Genomic DNA, 19,319 nt, shown 5'->3' with positions numbered 1-19,319 from the left:
TGCACGCCTCCCAAGGTCCTGGTCCCTCTGTGCCTCCTTATTTGTGTTCATGTCTTAAGAACGGAGCTGAGTGACACAATGCAAAAATCATGGACTTCAGTGTCAGGCAGACCTGGAGGCAAATCCCAGCTCAACTACTTACTCACCATGTGATCTTGGACAAGTGATTTAACCCCCCTCAGCCTCAGCTTTCTCATCTATACTATGGGAACAATGGCACTATCTTGCAGAGTGGTTGGAAGGAATTTAGAGACAATGTATGTAAAGTGCCCCAGGAAGGGCCTGGAACATCATGGGCTCTCTGGAAATGGTGGCATTATCTTCCCCTCTATACGCCTTTGAGGACAGGGTCCTAGGGTCATCGCTGTCTCCCCTGAAGGGCCCAGCCCAGGGCTCTTCACAGAGTTCTGGACATACTGGCAACATGCCCGAGTGGTGGAAAGTCTAGGTGCCCAGCCTCCAAGACCTGGACTCTGCCAGGTCCACGTGGGACATGTATGTACCACCTAATGACCACTCTCCATCAAACAGTGGTGGAGAGGGGGAGGGGGAAAAGGGACATCCTCCAGGGCACCGATGAGCTCCATCTCCCCAGAAACCCAGCCGGGGAGGCAGCTGCCATGGAAACCACTGCTGTTACATGTGCTCGTCACTCTAGGCTCCAGCGAGAAATTCTTAGGATCTATCTAAGAACTAATAAAATAAGGATGGTCTTGCTCACCCTCACTGCCCCCTACCCCAGGCTTCTACCCTTCTGCCACACTCCTCCCTACCTTTCCTGCACCCCCCTTTCCTGACCCCTTATCCCCTCATTTCCTTCCCATCTCCCCCAGTATTTCTCTCTTTCCTTGCCCCTGTGTAGGTCTGTCTTACTCTCTCATCATTTCTGTCTTCCTATGTCTCTTCATCTCTCCCTGTGTCTCTGCTCTCCATGGCTCTGTCTCTTGGTCTCTCCTCCACAGTCGCAGGTGGCCATGCCCAGGGACGGGTCCTGTCCTCCTGGTCCCTGGTCCAGGCCAGTCCAGACCTGTCCAGCTCGCCCTGATCTCCTTGGATTGATCTGTCACCCCTCTAGACTGCAGCCCGAGTCCTGTCGGTGTCTCGGTCCTCACCCACAGCCTGGTACACTGCAGGTGCTCCACCACCAGCGGGTGGGTGTGTAAGAGCGCATAAGAACCTGAGCCCTGGGTGGGAGGGGGATTGCGCTGGTTCAGGCTTGGCCTGTTTTCCTTTCCTTTCCTTTTTTTTTTTTAAGCCCTCCCCACTCCCCCTCCCCCAAATTTGATCCAAAGGAAATTGCTCAACTGTGACTGCCAGGGCGTTACTATGGTTACTAGGTAGCACTTGTGGCTATGGTAACAGGAAGCTGCCTGTTGTCTCGGCAACGAGCACACTGGTAGGGGATGGAGTGGCCCCTGATTGGTGCAGAAGCATTGCATTTCCTGAGGGGAGGCGGTCAGATCATCACCTTCTCAGGCCAGATGGCCATCAGTAGCCCTTCCTCCATGAACAGGAAGGCTGCTGTTCTTTCCTTCCGGCGCTCAGCTGTCTGCCCCCTAACAATAATTCCTCACATCCTATGCACCCAGCTCTTGGCTGTTTACAAAGACATTTTGCGTCCCCATTATGTCACGTGATCCCCACAACACCCATGAGAGGAAGGTGAGATGAGGATTCAATCATGAATTCTCTCAGGGTGGTTGGGGGATGGGAGTGGGTGGGGTATATATCGAAATCACCTAGGAGCGTTTACAAATTATACAATCCCGCAACTTAAGAGTCTGATATGGTTCCCAGGTGATTCTTATCTACCCCTGATCAGGGAACCCCTGAATTAGAAGGTGAAATTGGTTGGTGGGGGAGGGTATGGAGGGAGGAGTCAAGCTGCTTTCCAGGTTTATAGCCTGGATGACTGGAAGGATCAGGTTTGGGCAAAAAGATGAGCTCTGGTTTGGGTGTGTTGAGTGGAAGGTGCCAGTGGACTTTCTAGGCGGGGTGTCCGGCAAGAAGCTGGGCACATGGGTCTGAAGCTCAGGAGGGAGGTACAGGCTGGAGACGCAGGGCTCTGAGTCATCACTGTGGGGACAGGAGCTGAGGCTGTGGGTGTGGATGAGATTAGCCAGGAAGAAAGGGAAGAGTGGGATGAGTAGGGCCAAGGAGGGTGCCCTGGAGAACTCCAGCATCCTCAGGGGAAGGGGTCCCAGGGAGGGGACTGAGAGGGTGAGGGTAGAAACTATGGTGACCTAGAAGCTTGGGGAAGGTTTTTCTCATTTGACAAGTTGAATCTGAGAGAGGATGGCTTACTCGAAGTCATACAACCATTAAATGGCAGAGTTGGGGGTAGATAGCCCTAAATCTGATTCCCAGATTGTTTAATCTAAGTGACACAGAGAAGTATATTCTCAGTTTTAGACACAGAACACAAATCTGCCCTCCTACCCAATTCCTCTCACCCAAAGCCTTTAAGGAAGTCCAGGAGCCAGAGGGACAGGCCGCACATGGTCCCTACACAGAGCCAAGGCAGGAGAATCTCTTTGACCTCCACAGTCCCTCCTCTGCTTGCCCCTGAACTTCCTATCGCCTAATCCTTCAGGCTTCAGCACCTTCTAAATTCCTGCCTTTAAGGGAGGAATCTTGGAGAAAATCTATAATCCCTGTGTGAGAGTGGTGGGGTGTAGAGTTCAAAGGGGTGAGGGATTAGATCCTGAGGAGTCCAGGGGTGGAGAAGCCGGGGCAGGGCCAGGCAGTCACGCTGACTGGGTGTGTTGGTCCGATGTCTTTCAGATGAATCGTCCCATCCAAGTGAAGCCGGCTGCCAGTGAGGGCCGAGGAGGTAACTTGCCTGCCTGCCGAATCGCAGGGTATCATCCATGTCGGGGATGGTGGGCCCACTTCTGGAGTCAGGCCTACCTAGGGTTTATTACTAGAGCCTCCCTGGGTAAGGGGGGCAAGTAGGGAGGGACCAGATTACTTAGCACCAGACAGCTCAGCCATCCCAGGTCAGACTGAGGAGGGATGGGGTCCCAGCATCCCCAGACCCAGAAGAGGCAGGAAATAGAGGCTGGACATAGAGGAAGGGAGTTCTTGCCACCTTGCCCCTGGAGAGAGTTCATTCCTGTTTTAACAGGTGGAACTTCCAGGTTTGTTTGAAGAACCAGGTTAGAGTTATTTTCCTTTTCCAGATCTTCTGATTACAGAGAACTCAGTCCAGTCTGGGTTGGAGCCACTCATTCCTTCATTTCAGTTGCCTTGGGAAAAAGATGAGGCTGGTAAGACAGATTTTGTAGGCCATATTAAGGAACTGAACTCTATGCTGAGGACCATGGAAAGTCTTCAAAAGTTTTTTTTTAGCTGCACTGTTTCCTAGTGCAGAAAGACTAATGCTCCTTAAGAACAGGAGGGCTTGAGAGCCTGTGCTTTTTTTTTTAAATCTTTATTAGAGTATAATTGCTTTACCATGTTGCGTTGGTTTCTGCTGTACAACAAAGTGAATCAGCTATATGTATACATATATCCCCATATCTCCTCCCTCTTGCGTCTCCCTCCCACCCTACCTACCCCACCCCTCTAGGTCGTCACAAAGCACGGAGCTGATCTCCCTGTGTTACGCAGCAGCTTCCCACTAGCTATCTATTTTACGTTTGGTAGTGTATATATGTCCATGCCACTCTCTCACTTTGTCCCAGCTTATCCTTCCCCCACCCTGTGTCCTCAAGTCTGTTCTCTACGTCTGCATCTTTATTCCTGCCCTGCCACTAGGTTCATCAGTACAATTTTTTTAGATTCCATATATATGCGTTAGCATACAGTATTTGTTTTTCTGTTTCTGACTTACTTCACTCTGTATGACAGACTCTAGGTCCATCCGAGCCTGTGCTTTTTGACAACCAGCTGAGTTCTGGCCGGCTTCCATGCTGGAAAAGCAATACTAGCTTCTGGTGTCAGTTCTTGGTGTCTTTCTTGCCCTTGGGTGTTAAATCATTCCAAGAAATCTGCCTGGAGCCCTCCCTGACATTTGCTGACTCTCTCTTAAATAAGACTCTCTCCCCACCTTAGGGAGGTCAGCCATGGCTTTTTATTAGGTAAAAGAAGCTGCCCAAGATCAGGGAGAGAATGGAACCCAACTGACAGACATTTATTGACTCCTAATAATTCTGCACATCCTCTCAGACTTCAGGCTCAGTGTCCACACCTACAAGGGACTCTAGTAGCTTCATAGTTCCATTGTGGAGTTCTTTCCTCCAAGAAGTCCATTCTTCCTCCTTTTAGATTTTCTGATCTTTGGTCTTTGATTCTCCACTTCTGGTCAAGATGTTATCATCCCACTTTGTCTTGAGGAGATATTTCCAAGCTTCCTCCCTCTTCTCCAAACACACATCCTCCTTTTCCATCTCATTCTTTCCAGACTGGTTTTTGAGAAGTTCCAGGCTGCATACCAAACCTCTGGTTCACTTGTCCCAAGAATTTCTGCCTCTTGGGAAACTGTTAGGCATCAGGGCCAATTTTGGCCATCTTCTCAGCCCTGCCCACAAACACTAGACAGCTGAGAGGTCACCTGAGCATACTTGAGTGAGCTAAGAAGCAGACAGGTTGGGCTGTAGTTTGTTCAACCATCCAACCCATATCTTTTGAGTAACTTACTCCACATTAGGAATGCAAGGCAGACCTGGCACCTGGCCTCATGGAGCTCTGGAGCTATAAGAGGATATAAACAGTAAAACAAAGCTATCATCCAGTGTGATCAATGCTTTTCAAGTCCTGGGGGATTGAAAAGCATTGGGGAAAACATGGGGCACCTTAGTCTGGAAGGTCAAGGTGGGCTCCCAGAGGTGGTAATATTTAAGCTGAGATCTCAAGGATGAACAAGAAGTAGTCAAATAGAAAAAGGAGGAGCAAGGGAGCAAGTATTTCAGGCAGAGGGAAGATCAGGTACAGAGCTCAGAAGAACATAGTGCAACTTGGAGTCTGGTTCAGGAACTAAATCCAGGATGCTGGGGCCACACTCGCTGCTTGGAGTCCAACACCCCTTGCCAGGGTGAGGGCCACTGCCCAAAGGAGGCCTCCACGCCGATTATGCTTCTGCTTAGCCTAGTCCAGATGTCTTGGTCATCTGGGCTCCCAGCAGTGGCATCAGCATGAGTTTTATCATTTGCTTCCCCGTTTTTGTACAAGTTTTTCAGGTGTAATATCATTGACACATTCTGTACATATGGCATTTCACCTCTACACCTGTTCAGATTCCGAGCAGCTCAAGAGAGCAGGAAAAGAAAATCTAGCTGAAAAGAGGTCTGCCTGGCAGTAGAATTCATAATTTTAGTAGTTATGTATAACATAGCTATTTCTTGACAAGTGACGGCTTTTTTTTTTTTCTCTTAACATCTTTATTGGAGTATAATTGCTTTACATTGCTTAAGTGATGGCTTTTAAAGAGCATATACTCCAAAGGCATCTATGGATAATCCTTCTTGCAGTTTTGGATGACCAGATCTCTCAATTCTTTCATGTTCCCACTCAAAGTCACCAAATGTTCCCTGATACACATTTGGGAGAGAGGAGATATATGTACCAAGTCTTGCAAAACAGTTGGGTCTTTACAATTTACAAGTATTTTACTACCAACTGATCTGTGTTAGATACTAATCAAAATGTGTTTCTTCTCTTCAATGCTATTATATATATATCTCTTCAAAAGTGAGTTCAGCTCTCTGCTGAATTTTAACACAAATTAATGCTTTAGAAACTCAACTTTTAAAATGGTATTGAATTTGGTTTTGAAATGTAGCATTTGACACCAATGTAGGACAGCTTGTGCCATTCAAGTCTCATCTCTGTTATCCCAAAAATTCTGTAAACCTTCAGAGTTAATGGTCACAGCTGCCCTGATACAGTTAAGCCTTTAAGCTTGCATATTTTAAAATTATTCTTGAAATTAAATCCTTTGTTTACAGTTGATGAATAATGATTTTTACATCTTACAAAAATACTGGTATCAATGCAGACATAATCAAGGGGGTATCAAGGCAAATGTAATCTTCCAAAATTTTGCCATTTTTTTCTGGAAGGGATTATTAGATTTTTCTTCCCATAAAACAGGGATCACTAACTCAAATGCTATAGCAGCCAGGTAAATAACCATAAATGGGTGAGACTGTCATGACGTAATGAAAGTTTTCTGTTTTAATTATATTAAATGTTGGCAACTAATTCAATTTTTAAAAGTGGGCCAGCATTGTGACAGCCTAACTAAACCTATCAGGTTTGCTTCTTTGGTCCAAAGACTGCCATTTTCTTTCCCATCTGCCATACAGGAGTATTCTATTATGTACACATGCATGAGCTTTTTGACAAAAATAGTTACTTTACATTCTATCTCTTGAATTTTCATGCCAATGCAACAGAGTAGTATTACTCTTATTTTTAATCACTAGACATGAGGTTTGTGGTTGAAATAACCTATTTTTTATTTTATTTTCTTATAACTTCTATTATAGGTCTGTTTTATTTTCACTTCCAGCCAATGTTGTAGAAATCAAAGTGTTAGCACAGCAGGGGAGAGCCTGAATAGAAGTAAAATTGTTTTCATTGAAAAAAATGTTTAAAGCAAATTTATAAAAACATTTTTCATAACACCTTGGAAAGATACAGAGACATCCTGTCTTCTTCCCGCTATAACATTACCTACAACATCATTGTTCTTAAAACCACCCATTTGTTCCTAGAGACCAAACGGCTCCTTCTAAATCTGAAAGATCATAAGACTCTCTGTATAACCATGCTCTACAGGTCACAGATAGTCTCATGAACTTGATTCCCCCCACAAGCTTCTAGAATAGGTAGGGCAGGAAGAGCTATTTCCTCCAAGCTTCCAAATAAGGAAACAGAGGCTCTGAGGGCAAAGCCATCTCTGACTTTCCCCGTCTGACTTGGAGTCCCCTCGTAGGCACTTCGAAATAACCTATATTTTAAACACACTGTATGTTGCATTACTTTTAGAAGTTACTGGTAACACTTGCACATTCAATGCTTACAATGCAATAATAGTAGCAACACAAGATCTGCCCGATAGAAGGTCTGGGGTCCTCTTCTTTCATGGTCATCCCTCGTAGCCTTGGTGGCACTCAGAGTGCATCCAAGTCTTCATGGACTATATTATAGTAGCCTTTTAATGTATGCCAGCCCTATGTGTATGTTTATACATATATATTTATACATATGTTTAATGTATCCCAGTTCCCATAAATTCTGCAGTCAAGTCCCACACTGTTCATATACTCCATGCTCTGTGCCTATATTTTACATCCTGTGGCATTGAACAGTACACTCTTTTTTTTTTTTTTCAATAAATTTATTTATTTATTTTTGGCTGCGTTGGGTCTTCGTTGCTGTGTGTGGGCTTTCTCTAGTCGTGGCGAGTGGGGACTACTCTTCGTTGCGGTGCGCGGGCTTCTCATTGCGGTGGCTTCTCTTGTTGCGGAGCATGGGCTTTAGGCACGCAGGCTTCAGTAGCTGAGGCACGTGGGCTCAGTAGTTGTGGCATGTGGGCTCTAGAGCGCAGGCTCAGTAGTTGTGGCGCACGGGCTTAGTTGCTCCGTGGCATGTGGTATCTTCCCCGACCAGGGCTCGAACCCGTGTTCCCTGCATTGGCAGGCGGATTCTTAACCACCGCGCCACCAGGGGAAGTCCTTTGAACAGTACACTCTTAAAGGAAAATTAATCTAATTTTCCAAAATGAAATTATCTCATAATATACTAAAGGCACCCATTTCTTTTTTTTTTAAATAAATTTATTTATTTTATTTATTTATTTTTGGCTGCATTGGGTCTTTGTTGCTGTGTGCCGGCTTTCTCTGGTTGTGGTGAGCAGGGACTACTCTTCGTTGCGGTGCGCGGGCTTTTCACTGCGGTGGCTTCTCTTGTTGCGGAGCATGGGCTCTAGGCACACGGGCTTCAGTAGTTGTGGCTCATGGGCTTAGTTGCTCCGTGGCACATGGCATCTTCCTGGACCAGGGCTTGAACCCGTGTCCCCTGCATTGGCAGGTGGATCCTTAACCACTGCACCACCAGGGAAGCCCAAGGTGCCCATTTCTAATTAAATATACATAGTGCCAAAAACTTTTCCCTCAGCATTTGTGTTTAATTGAATGTGAACATTAAAATGTTTGCCTGAATGAAAATTCAAAGTTCATGTATTTCAAATTGTTAAATTAACCTCAAATTACATGAGGTCAGAGCTAGGGATCCCTAAATCCCTCAGACAATGGTAACTAAATAGATCTATTTTATCTGCTCTTCAGCATGGAGACTGTGGTTGATTTTTCCTAGCTTAGATTATCTCTACTATGGAAACACTAAAAATAAGTTGAACTGTAAGTACCAATCATATAGGGAAAGTATTTTTTAGTTCTAAGGCAAAATCTTCAAAATCACTGAACTACTGTATTTTCTTTCCTATCTTTCAAATTTTATAACATAAAATCAATAAATTCATAAGTCACAATTGTGATTGCTCTTTCCCCAACTTGGCTGTATTTTTTACTTAGCAAATATTTACAGATCCAAGATGCTTACAGTACAGAAATAGTTTAAGTAATAAATCCATGCAATCTTTTCACTTTAGGGTTTTTTTTTTTTTTTTACTTTCAAATTTAAAACTTTCTCTGAGGTAATGCCTCTGTTTTTTAATCTTCACATTTGGTTTAACTCAAAAGCCAATTATCTGTCATCACATCAACCCTCCTATAACCATCCTATAATTGTTTAATTTCTGCCTGAATTTGCAAGGGTTTGTTTAAATATCAGCCTGGATTTTGAGTAATAAACATATATTACTATCAAACTAAGTAAGCCATCTTTTCCAATTTTTTTTTCTAGGATTCTATTCTATTCAGTGTTTAACAACCAAACTTTAAGTTAAAGTTAAACTTTGAGCTAGAATTTTCAGAATTTCTTAATACTGGGACATATTCTCTGGCCTAAATCAGACACGGACCTTAGCAACAACTTTTCTATTAGTCAGTTGACACTCGTATCTGTCTTTGATCCTCACACTGATTTAATTCTAAAAAGTATTCTTCCAACTAAAACCTGACTAGATAAGGCTCACAGTACTGCATAAGACCTGGTAATGTCAAGTTAATGTTTCACTTCCTGAAATGCAGTCTACCTCCGAAGGAAAAGAGTGGTGCTTTCCTTCAGTTTGACTCAGAGTGGATCACCCAAAGCTAATTGTTGTAACACTTTTAGGCCATGGCTATGGCTGAACCTCTGACAAGCCCTTCAGGTACAAGTGTATAGCCCACAAAAGAAAAATGCATCTCCGGAGGCTGAGATCTTCTCTCTTAAGGGAACCTGAAAGCCCAGGCTTCGTCTACCTTTCTTACTCGCCTCCTGGCTCTCCTGGATCAGGATGAAGGAACAGTGGAGTCTCTGTTCTTTCTTAATCTAAGTCCCTATTTTTCAGGCCTCCTCCTTCACTGTATTTTTTTTTAATTGGGGTAAAACAGACATAACATAATCTTTACTATCTTTACCATTTTTAAGAGTGCAGTTCAATACTGTTAGCAGTACTCACATTGCTGTGCAACCTCCAGAACATTTTCATCTTACAAAACTCAAAGTCTGAACCCATTAACCAACAACTCTCCATTTCTCCCTCCCTCCAGACCCTGGCAACTGTCTTTTTGTGACTGGCTTATATCACTTAGCATAATGTCCTCAAGTTTCATCCATGTTGCAGCATGTGTCAGAATCTCCTTCCTTTTTTTTTTTTTTTTAACGTCTTTATTGGAGTATAATTGCTTTACAATGGTGTGTTAGTTCCTGCTTTACAAAAAAGTGAATCAGCTATACATATACATATATCCCCATATCTCCTCCCTCTTGCGTCTCTGTCCCACCCTCCCTATCCCACCCCTCTAGGTTGTCACAAAGCACCGAGCTGATCTCCCTGTGCTATGTGGCTGCTTCCCACTAGCTATCTATTTTACATTTGGTAGTGTATATATGTCCATGCCACTCTCTCACTTCGTCCCAGATTACCCTTCCCCCTCCCCGTGTCCTCAAGTCCATTCTCTACGTCTGTGTCTTTATCCCTGTCCTGCCCCTAAGTTCTTCAGAACCATTTTTTTTTTTTTTAGATTTCTCCTTCCTTTTAAAAGCTGAATGATATTCCATTGTACATATATACCATATTTTGTTTATCCATTCATTGGTTGATAGACATTTAGGTTGCTTCTACCTTTTGACTATTGTGGATAATACTAATGTGAACATGAGTGTACAAATATCTCTTTGAGACTGCTTTCAATTCTTTTGGATATATACCCAGAACTGGTATTGCTGGATAATATGGTAATTCTATTTTTAATTTTTTGAGGAACCGCCGTACTGTTTTCCATAGCAGCTTGTACCATTCTACATTAGTGCACATACATACATAATTTCTCCACATCCTTGCCAACACTTATTTCCTCCCCCCCCCCCCTTTTTTTAATAGCAGTCATCCTGGTGGGTGTCAGTTGATATCTCGTAGTTTTGATTTGCACTTTCTTGATTATTAGTGATTTTGAGCATCTTTTCATATATTTTTTGGTCATTGTATATCTTCTTTGGAGAACTATCTATTCAGATCTTTTGCTCGTTTTTAAAAATTGAATTATTTTTGTTGTTGTTGAGTCATAGGAGCTCTTTATATATTCTGGATATTAAACTTTTATCAGATATATGGTTTGCAAATATTTTCTCCCATTCTGTAGGTTGCCTTTTCACTCTGGTTGTGTCCTTTGATGCACAGTAGTTTTAAAATTTGATGTACTCTAAAATTTCTATTCTTACTTTTGTTGCCTGTGCTTTTGGTGTCATATCCAAGGAATCACTGCCAAATGCAAGGTCATGAAGCTTTCCCCCTGTTTCTTCTAGGAGCTTTGTAGTTTTAGCATTTATTTTTATCTTTGATCCATTTTCATTTAATTTTTGTATACAGTACGATGTAAGGGTCCAACTTCATTCTTTTGTATGTAGATGTCCAGCTTTCTTAGCAACATTTGTTTAAGAGACTGGCACTCTTGTCGAAAATCATTTGACCATATATGTGAGGGCTTATTTCTGGCCTTTCTATTCTACTCCATTGGTCTAAATGTCTCTCTTTATGCCAGTACCACACTTTGATTACTGTAGCTTTGTAATAAGTTTTGAAATCAGATAGTCTGAGACCTCCAAAATTCTTTTTCCCCCCAAGATTATTTGGCTATTCAGGATCTCTTGAGATCCCATATGAATTTTAGGATTGATTTTTCTGTTTCTTAAGAAAATGCCACTGAAATTTTGATAGGTATTGCATTAAATCTGTAGATTGCTTTGGGTAGTACTGACATCTAACAACGTTAAGTCTTTCAATTCATGAACATAGGATGTCTTCCATTTATTTGCGTCTTCTTCCGTTTTCTTCAGCAATATTTTGTAGTTTTCAGGATACAACTCTTTCGCAGCCTTGTTTAAATTTATTCCTAAGTATTTTATTCTTTTTGATGCTAAGTGGAATAGTTTTCTTAATTTCATTTTCAGATTGTTCATTGCTAGTTTATAGAAACACAACTGATTTTTTTGTTGATTTTTTAAAATAAATAAATAAATTTATTTATTTATTTATTTATTTATTTTTGGCTGCATTGGGTCTCTGTTGCTGTGTGCAGGCTTTCTCTAGTTGCAGTGAGCGGGGGCTACTCTTCGTTATGGTGCGCGGGCTTCTCATTATGGTGGCTTCTCTTGCTGTGGAGCACGGCACTAGGCCCGTGGGCTTCAGTAGTTCTGGCATGCAGGCTCAGTAGTTGTGGCTCGTGGGCTCTAGAGTGCAGGCTCAGTAGTTGTGGCGCACAGGCTTAGCTGCTCCACAGCATGTGGGATCTTCCCAGACCAGGGCTCGAACCCACGTCCCCTGCATTAGCAGGCGGATTCTTTTTTTTAAAAATAAATTTATTTATTTATTTATATTTTAAATTTTTGGTTGCGTTGGGTCTTCGTTGCTGTGCGCAGGCTTTTCTAGTTGCGGCGAGTGGGGGCTACTCTTTGTTGTGGTGCACGGGCTTCTCATTGCGGTGGCTTCTCTTGTTGAGGAGCATGGGTTCTACATGCACGGGCTTCAGCAATTGTGGCTCGTGAGCTCTAGAGTGCAAGCTCAGTAGTTGTGGCACACAGGCTTAGTTGCTCTGTGGCAGGTGGAATCTTCCCGGGCCAGGACTCGAACCCATGTCCCCTGCATTGGCAGGCGGATTCTTAACCACTGCTCCACCAGGGAAGTCCCTGTTGATTTTTTTAATAGGAGAACTTTGCTGAATTTGTTTCTTAGTTCTAATAGTTTTCTTTTGGAATTAAAGTCCTCCTTGATACTCATCAGATCTGATCAGGAGACTTTGTTTCCCCTGGATATTTCCTTCACTCATTTCCTAGTCTTCCTTGGCTCCTTATGCTGCAATCATCACTGAGAACGTCAGAGCATCAAATGCTGCCATCAATAGGATCTCCTGGGTTGGTATTTGGATGGAAAGGTGGACTGGTAATTTTAGGATGTGTCTGATGGTTGGTACCCCAATGCTGAAATCTTGTCCCTGCACTGTTTCTACAATCATGATATCCCACCAACATGGAAGTGAGTGGCTGTGAGGGGCTTAGAAGCCAGAAACTTGGGACTCCTTTGGGTCAACTTGGGCAGAGCCTTCTTTCTAGAACAGCATATTGATACCTTTCCTGAGGAAGATGGAGTGGACTGACTCTGACTCTGGGCTTCCAACCCCATCATTTGCTACATTAGAATCCCTGTATGACCAGCTGCGCAAGACAGCTTTATGGAGATGAACCTCTAGGGTCCAAACAACTTGGTTTGGGGTCAAAAAAGCATTTGGTAGAAGAGCAAGGAGTACACATAGGTGGCCATCATGAAAATGCAGTTACACCGTTCAGCTGTGTGTCTTTCCAACTATGTCTCAACTCCACACTGATGCTATCTTCCAATTCCATCCACTCCAGGAAAGTTGAGCCTCCCAGTTTGAATTTCCATCTTTCTAGGGACCCACCCACCACTCATGGAATGAATTTATTCAGACATTTCCGACCTACCTCTTACAGAATCCTCTTTCTACCAAACTGGTATAGTTTGACCTACAGGATATTGCATTTTCTGGGCTATATCCCATCATCTCCATCTCTCTGGGAGCATGCATCAGCCCTCAAAATCTTCAGGGCTGTGGATTTGCGGGCTACTCTCAGGAGTCTAGCCTGTAATTCTCTTTGACCAGGTCTCTTAAGAAATTTATCCCACCATTTCAGGATCATCTGATGCTTATATTCACTGTGACCCAGATCATCCTCCTGTCAAACACCATCAAGGTCCCTGTAAAGTGGCAAAGAGGACACCAGGATTCAAGGTGATATCTGTGAAATGGGCAGCATAGAGATTAGCCCATAGCCCAACCTCATTTCAATTTCAAATTCTGTACAGCCCAGTAATCTAGAACCATAGTGTCAGTGCCCTATCATGGAAATGGAAATTCTTAATTTGGGAGACTCTCACTGGAACAGAAGGATCAGAGAATTTCATGGTCTGTGACATGAGCTGTGACTGACCACCATCATCAGAAAAGAGCAGAAAGAGGAAGAGCAGATGAAGGATTGGACCACTGTTCACACAAACCTCTTTTCTGTCCTGGGGGGCTCCATCTCAGCCATGATCTCTCTCTTCCTACCTAGGGCTACCTGGATGCTGTTGCATGTGGCATGACAGCTTACCTAGGTGCTGTCACCATCTTGCAGACCCTACCCAATGTCACAGCTGCACTATAAATTAGGGCATCATGAAGCCCTGAGACTCTGGAGACCCTAGGAACTTCTCCAGCCCCTCCTGGGCCTCTTGTAGATGCATGGGCATAATTTAGTTTCATAGCGCAGAACAATAACAATCTCAGAGGGTTTGATTCCCTGACCAAATAGGGCCTGTCTTCCAATGTCAAGGCAAAGCCACCATCAGATTAGTCAAGAGAATCATGAAAGACCTTTCCTGACTTCTCAGGTTCCTGAAGAGAATGATCTCAGATCCCTCTTCATACACCGTGTGGAATTCTATTCTCTGTCTTTTAGGTCAGTGGTTTACAAAGGACTTTCCTTGGAGCCCCCTCGAGGGAGTACCAGGGGAAGATGAAGCAAGAGGAACTCCAGCCCTCCTCTTACTTTTCTGGCTTTTGCAAGCAGTTCTACTTTTCTCTTACATTTTGAGCTTCATCCTAATATTTTTGTTAGAACAATGGATTTCACAGCTGTTTTAAAAGGTTAGGAAACCAGCGATCCATTCCAAGGGCACTATTCTGTGGCTAACCCTCCCAGGAGTGAAGTACACCCACTGGTTTGTACTCTTACCACAGAAGGTTCGTACCTCTACTGGAATTCTGGCCACGAGTACATTATCTATCCTTTCCCCGTCAGGATTTCTGGGCAGTAATCCTCTGGACAGAGGGCAGGATTCTGCTGAAACACACTCTGTCTGTCCCATATAAGCCACAGCCCCTGCCCTCCATACAGACACAGCATTAACAGGCAGGCGACAGATACCAAGGTACCCAGGGCAGCCTAGGCTGAACCCCACACCATCCAGGTGAAATATGGACAGACACACATAGCCTTGTTGGAGATTCCCTCCACTGCTAATTTTGGCCAGTCTGTTCTCCCTTTTCACTGTCACCCAGGCTTCAGTCTATGACCTTCACCAGCCTTGTTTCCTTTGCACTCAGGATCCAAGGACCCCCATCAGCCCGGCCAAGCTTGTCAAAGAGTGAAGGAGTTTGGGATGGGTTTTCTTGGGCTTCAGGATCTCAAAGGTGAAGCCTGAAGCCAGATTCCCACCCACTCTTTCTCTCCCAACTTGTATTACGCTGATGAAGCCCCATCTCAAAATCAGAGACTTACCTTGGTGCAGATGAGAGGGGCTTTGACAGCAGGACCTGTGGGCTGGGCTCCTCTACCACACACTCCTGGATAGTGCTCCTGAGGCCCGACTTGCTGGATGTGCAGCTAAGCCCTGGTTTCCAGCCCCAGCTCTCCAGCTTTCTCCAAGGTCACGGGGCCCAGCTTATGGCCCCTTTCTGGGCATCTCTACCATTCCCATAGGAAGGGTGGACACAGGGAAGGATGCTCAGGTGGCCACCCAGGTCTATAGGCAGAACTTGTTCTCCCATAGCATGAACACCTGGGGAGAGATCAAGGCAGGAAAACAGGGGAAGTCAGAGAGGAGGCAGCAGGGCTCAGTGAGGGCCCTGGAAGCTCAGTGAGGGAATAAGGGAGGTAAGGAAAGGGGTCATTAGTTCAGTAAGCATAGTGGGCAAAATGCCAACGTTGGAGGATCAGGAACCCAAGCTTCCTGTTCTCTTTAGGCCTTTGGGAGGGGCACGCAGGTTGAGTTGGGTGCTAGAGTTGGGGGTTCATCATTCCAGTGCTCGTGGTCTGGGGCTGAGGCAGTGCAATGAGACAACTGCTTTCTGTGCTGTTTTTTTTTTGACCCAGAATCCTGGACTCTAGCCACTGCCATCAGGCTTATCGGGAGGGTGGACTTATCTTCTCCAGACCCAGTAGGAATACAAGGACTCCTCCGAGGACTCCCCTCCCTTAATAGGGCTGAAATGGTCCAAAATAGCATTTCCCAGACTCTAAGAACAGAAAGGTCAAACATATAAAATGATGCATGTAGGGCTCTGTCCAACCAAAAATGTGGACTGAATCACTTCCCACAAGAGCAGCAATGAGTTCCAGGACCCAGGTTTTCCTGCTGGAAATCTGGAGTTTCTTTCCTCCAGATCTGTCTGTAGGTCATCCTGCCCCTCAAAGAAACCCAACCTTGTGGCCCCAGGTGAGTAGGGCCTGCTCACTCACCTCTTCCCAGAGCTAGACCGTGGTTAACTACCTTCCTAGGCTCCTCCTGTTACTCTGGGGAGTCCAAGAGGTCTTAGGGTTCCCAGGTGACTCCTGGATTTGTCCCCAGAGGACCGAAAACTGTTTGTGGGTATGCTGGGCAAGCAACAGGGTGAGGAGGACGTCAGACGCCTGTTCCAGCCCTTTGGCCACATCGAGGAGTGCACCGTCTTGCGGAGCCCCGATGGCACCAGTAAAGGTGACTTGAGCTGACCCCTGGATTTCCTGATGACCCCGCCTCACTCCGGACCACATGACCCTTTGGCCTCTGTGACCTGAGCCACCTCTATCCTGCCCCAGGCTGTGCCTTTGTGAAGTTCGGGAGTCAAGGGGAAGCTCAGGCGGCCATCCAGAGTCTGCACGGCAGCCGGACCATGGCGGTGAGGGCGGGCGCCGGGGCCCGGGGTGAGGCCAGGGGTCTGGGGACTGGCTCCTCCTCCCCACATGCCGGGGAAAGGGCCTGAGGAGCAAGGCCCTCGGCCCAGGGCCGGGGCTGAGGTCTAGACCCGTCCTTGCAGCCTCCCCTGCCTTAACCCAGGGCGCCTCGTCCAGCCTCGTGGTCAAGCTGGCGGACACGGACCGCGAGCGCGCGCTGCGGCGGATGCAGCAGATGGCGGGCCAGCTGGGTGCCTTGCAGCCGGCGCCGCTGCCGCTGGGGGCCTGCGGAGCCTACACCACCGCTGTAAGTGCCTGGCCCGGCGGGCGCGGGCGGGCAGCGGGTGAGCCAGGCGCGGGGTGGGGCGCCGGGGCAGATGCCCGCCGCTGGGCCCTCCACACCCGCCCTTCTTCCCTCCCAAAGATCCTGCAGCACCAGGCGGCCCTGCTGGCGGCGGCGCAGGGCCCGGGCCTCGGCCCGGTGGCCGCAGTGGCGGCACAGATGCAGCACGTGGCGGCCTTCAGCCTGATAGCCGCGCCGCTCTTGCCGGCTGCAGGTACTGTGCGCAGGGGGCGGGGACCGCGGCGGGGGCGGGGACCGCGGCGGGGCCGGGGCGGGGCGGGGCTGCGGCCTGACTCTCCCACCTCCTCGCCACCTGCAGCCAACTCCCCGCAGGGCGGCGGCCCCAGCACGCTTCCGGGTCTCCCGGCGCCCATCGGGGTCAATGGATTCGGCCCCCTGACCCCCCAGACCAACGGGCAACCTGGCTCGGACAGTCTCTACAATAACGGGCTCTCTCCTTACCCAGGTGGGCCCCCCCACCCGCTCCGCCCAAATCTCCCCCAAAATGGAGTGGGGAGCGGGGGTCGGGGTGGGGGGCGGGTGGCAGGGCCTGGCCTCCTTGAGAAGGGACTCCTCCTCCTTCCCTGCTGCCTCTCACAGCCTCCCTCCACACTCCCTGCGTTCTCACCTTACCCTGACCGCCCGCCCGCCAGCCCACCTTCACTGTGGGCCTTGCGCCCCTCTCTCCCCAGCCCAGAGTCCCGGCGTGGCTGACCCCCTGCAGCAGGCCTACGCTGGGATGCACCACTACGCAGGTTTCACTTGGCGCTACGCGGCCTGGGGGGTTTGAAGGGCCCCAGAAAGTAATAGGGAGATTTTGGGGGGGGGGGTTAGGCTCTGTTCTGAGGAGTCCGACCCTCCTTTCGCCCACCCTTGGACCCAGAACGACCTTTCTAGGGGTGAGGGTTACTGTGGACTGGCTGAGTTGGTCAAAGGTGGCCAGGCAGATGGGGCCCTGATTGGGGGTGGCTCCTGGGGGTCACTGCCCACTCCCACCTCTGTCTCCAGCAGCCTATCCGTCGGCCTATGCCCCAGTGAGCACAACTTTTCCCCAGCAGCCTTCAGGCCTGCCCCAGCAGCAAAGAGAAGGTGAGGGACAGGGGTCTGGAGATCAGGGCCTGGTGGGGCTGGACTCAGGATTCCTCCCCTGAACCAGCCTGCTCCTGTTCCTGCAGGCCCCGAAGGCTGTAACCTCTTCATCTATCACCTGCCTCAGGAGTTTGGTGATGCAGAACTCATCCAGACATTCCTGCCCTTTGGAGCCGTTGTCTCTGCCAAAGTCTTTGTGGATCGAGCCACCAACCAGAGCAAGTGTTTCGGTGAGCTGAGCCCCATCCCTAGGCCTCTCCCACTCCCAACTTTGAGATTCCTTACAGACCCTAAGACTGTACCTCCGGAAGTCAATGATTCCTAGAAACTGAGTGTATAGCGCTCAGCAGGGTCACAGACCAATGATGAGGCTAAGCCCAGACCAGGAACAAGTCTATTTCAGGTTCACCTGGGAAGGTCAGGTGTCTGGTAGATCTTCAACCAGGTTAGGCTTTAGAGTCTAGCCAGGGCAGGTGGAGTCTGGGTCTGGGACCAGAGATCCCCTCCAACTGCAATTCAGAGGACCAGAATGGGGGCTGTGGAGAGAGAGAGTTTTCCCATGCCAGGGAAACACAGGGAAACACCCCACCAACACACTACCTGCCTCCCCAATACACACACTCAGAATTACCTCCTGTCCTTCCAAGAATCACACGTTTAGGAAACTCAGGCCACTTGCCTGTGTAAGTACGAGCATGTGTCCGTGTGTGTGCACACGTGCAAACACTGGAGGGTGGAGGAGTACTGATCGATGGAACTGGCCTGAGGGGGCAAGGAGAAGGGGCTGGTCATAGAGAAAGGAGGCCCTGCCATGCAGAGTTCCCAGCTAACCTCTCTGCACACACCCTCCAGGGTTTGTTAGCTTTGACAATCCAACCAGTGCCCAGACAGCTATTCAGGCCATGAATGGCTTTCAGATTGGCATGAAGAGGCTCAAGGTCCAGCTAAAGAGGCCCAAGGATGCCAACCGGCCTTACTGATGTACTCTCACTGACCAGCCACAGAAAGGTGAGTCCTTAGTGGACCCCCGGCAGATGGGGCCTGAGTGATGGAGGCGCTCTCAGCTTTGATATTCCTTTTGGGATGCTGGGGGCACCGACCTCTGAAAAAGTCTGGGAGAGAAGAGCCAGGAGTTAGGAGGAATCCTCAGTTTGAGGCTGTGTTTTTCCTTCAATCTAAGGACTGAGATAAATTAGACAACATTCCTGCCCCCACAGTCTGGGAGAGACAATTACAGTAAGATCCAACCGGTTCATTCCACTCCAGAGATAGCCACAGGGGACCATAGTAGAGAATTCCTGTGTGGGGAGGGCAGGGGGGTGGAGAACGAGACTAGAAAAGTACATTTGTGCTAGCTTGTGAAGGGTCTTAAAGGCCATGAGTTTGGACTTTATCCTGAAGATGGTAGAGGACCACTGAGGAGTTTAAGCAAAGAAGGGACAGGATGTAAGGGCTGGGATAATGGCAGTGAACATGGAGATGAGGAGAGAAGCAAATACACTGAAGATGCAGGATCTACAGGGCGTGGTGGTGATGGGGAGGGCGATGACAAGCTCTCAGGTTT

General features: G+C 47.3%; 1 protein-coding gene across 6 annotated transcripts in view; it reads left to right on the top strand.

Annotated features, from left to right (window-relative positions):
• CELF6 (CUGBP Elav-like family member 6) overlaps positions 1-19,319 on the top strand; it is a 41,527-nt gene that overhangs the window by 10,265 nt on the left and 11,943 nt on the right. Inside the window, exons 3-12 of one of the 6 annotated variants that reach the window (XM_082444133.1) lie at positions 2,785-2,833; positions 16,019-16,147; positions 16,249-16,328; positions 16,487-16,630; positions 16,748-16,880; positions 16,986-17,132; positions 17,359-17,421; positions 17,675-17,755; positions 17,842-17,985; positions 18,673-18,763. In XM_082444133.1, coding sequence (XP_082300259.1) covers positions 2,785-2,833; positions 16,019-16,147; positions 16,249-16,328; positions 16,487-16,630; positions 16,748-16,880; positions 16,986-17,132; positions 17,359-17,421; positions 17,675-17,755; positions 17,842-17,985; positions 18,673-18,749 — 1,047 coding nt within the window. In that variant the 3' untranslated portion in view covers positions 18,750-18,763. Of the gene's footprint in view, positions 1-2,784; positions 2,834-16,018; positions 16,148-16,248; positions 16,329-16,486; positions 16,631-16,747; positions 16,881-16,985; positions 17,133-17,358; positions 17,422-17,674; positions 17,756-17,841; positions 17,986-18,607; positions 18,764-19,319 lie in introns of all 6 variants that reach the window. The other 5 variants (XM_082444132.1, XM_082444134.1, XM_082444135.1 and 2 more) reach the window with 5 other exon arrangements.

This window comes from Balaenoptera physalus, assembly GCF_965194825.1.
Source record: "Balaenoptera physalus genome assembly, chromosome: 2".
Classification (NCBI taxonomy): domain Eukaryota; kingdom Metazoa; phylum Chordata; class Mammalia; order Artiodactyla; family Balaenopteridae; genus Balaenoptera; species Balaenoptera physalus.
The sequence above is the reverse complement of the archived record's forward strand: the minus strand, read 5'-3'. Positions and strand labels throughout refer to the sequence as shown.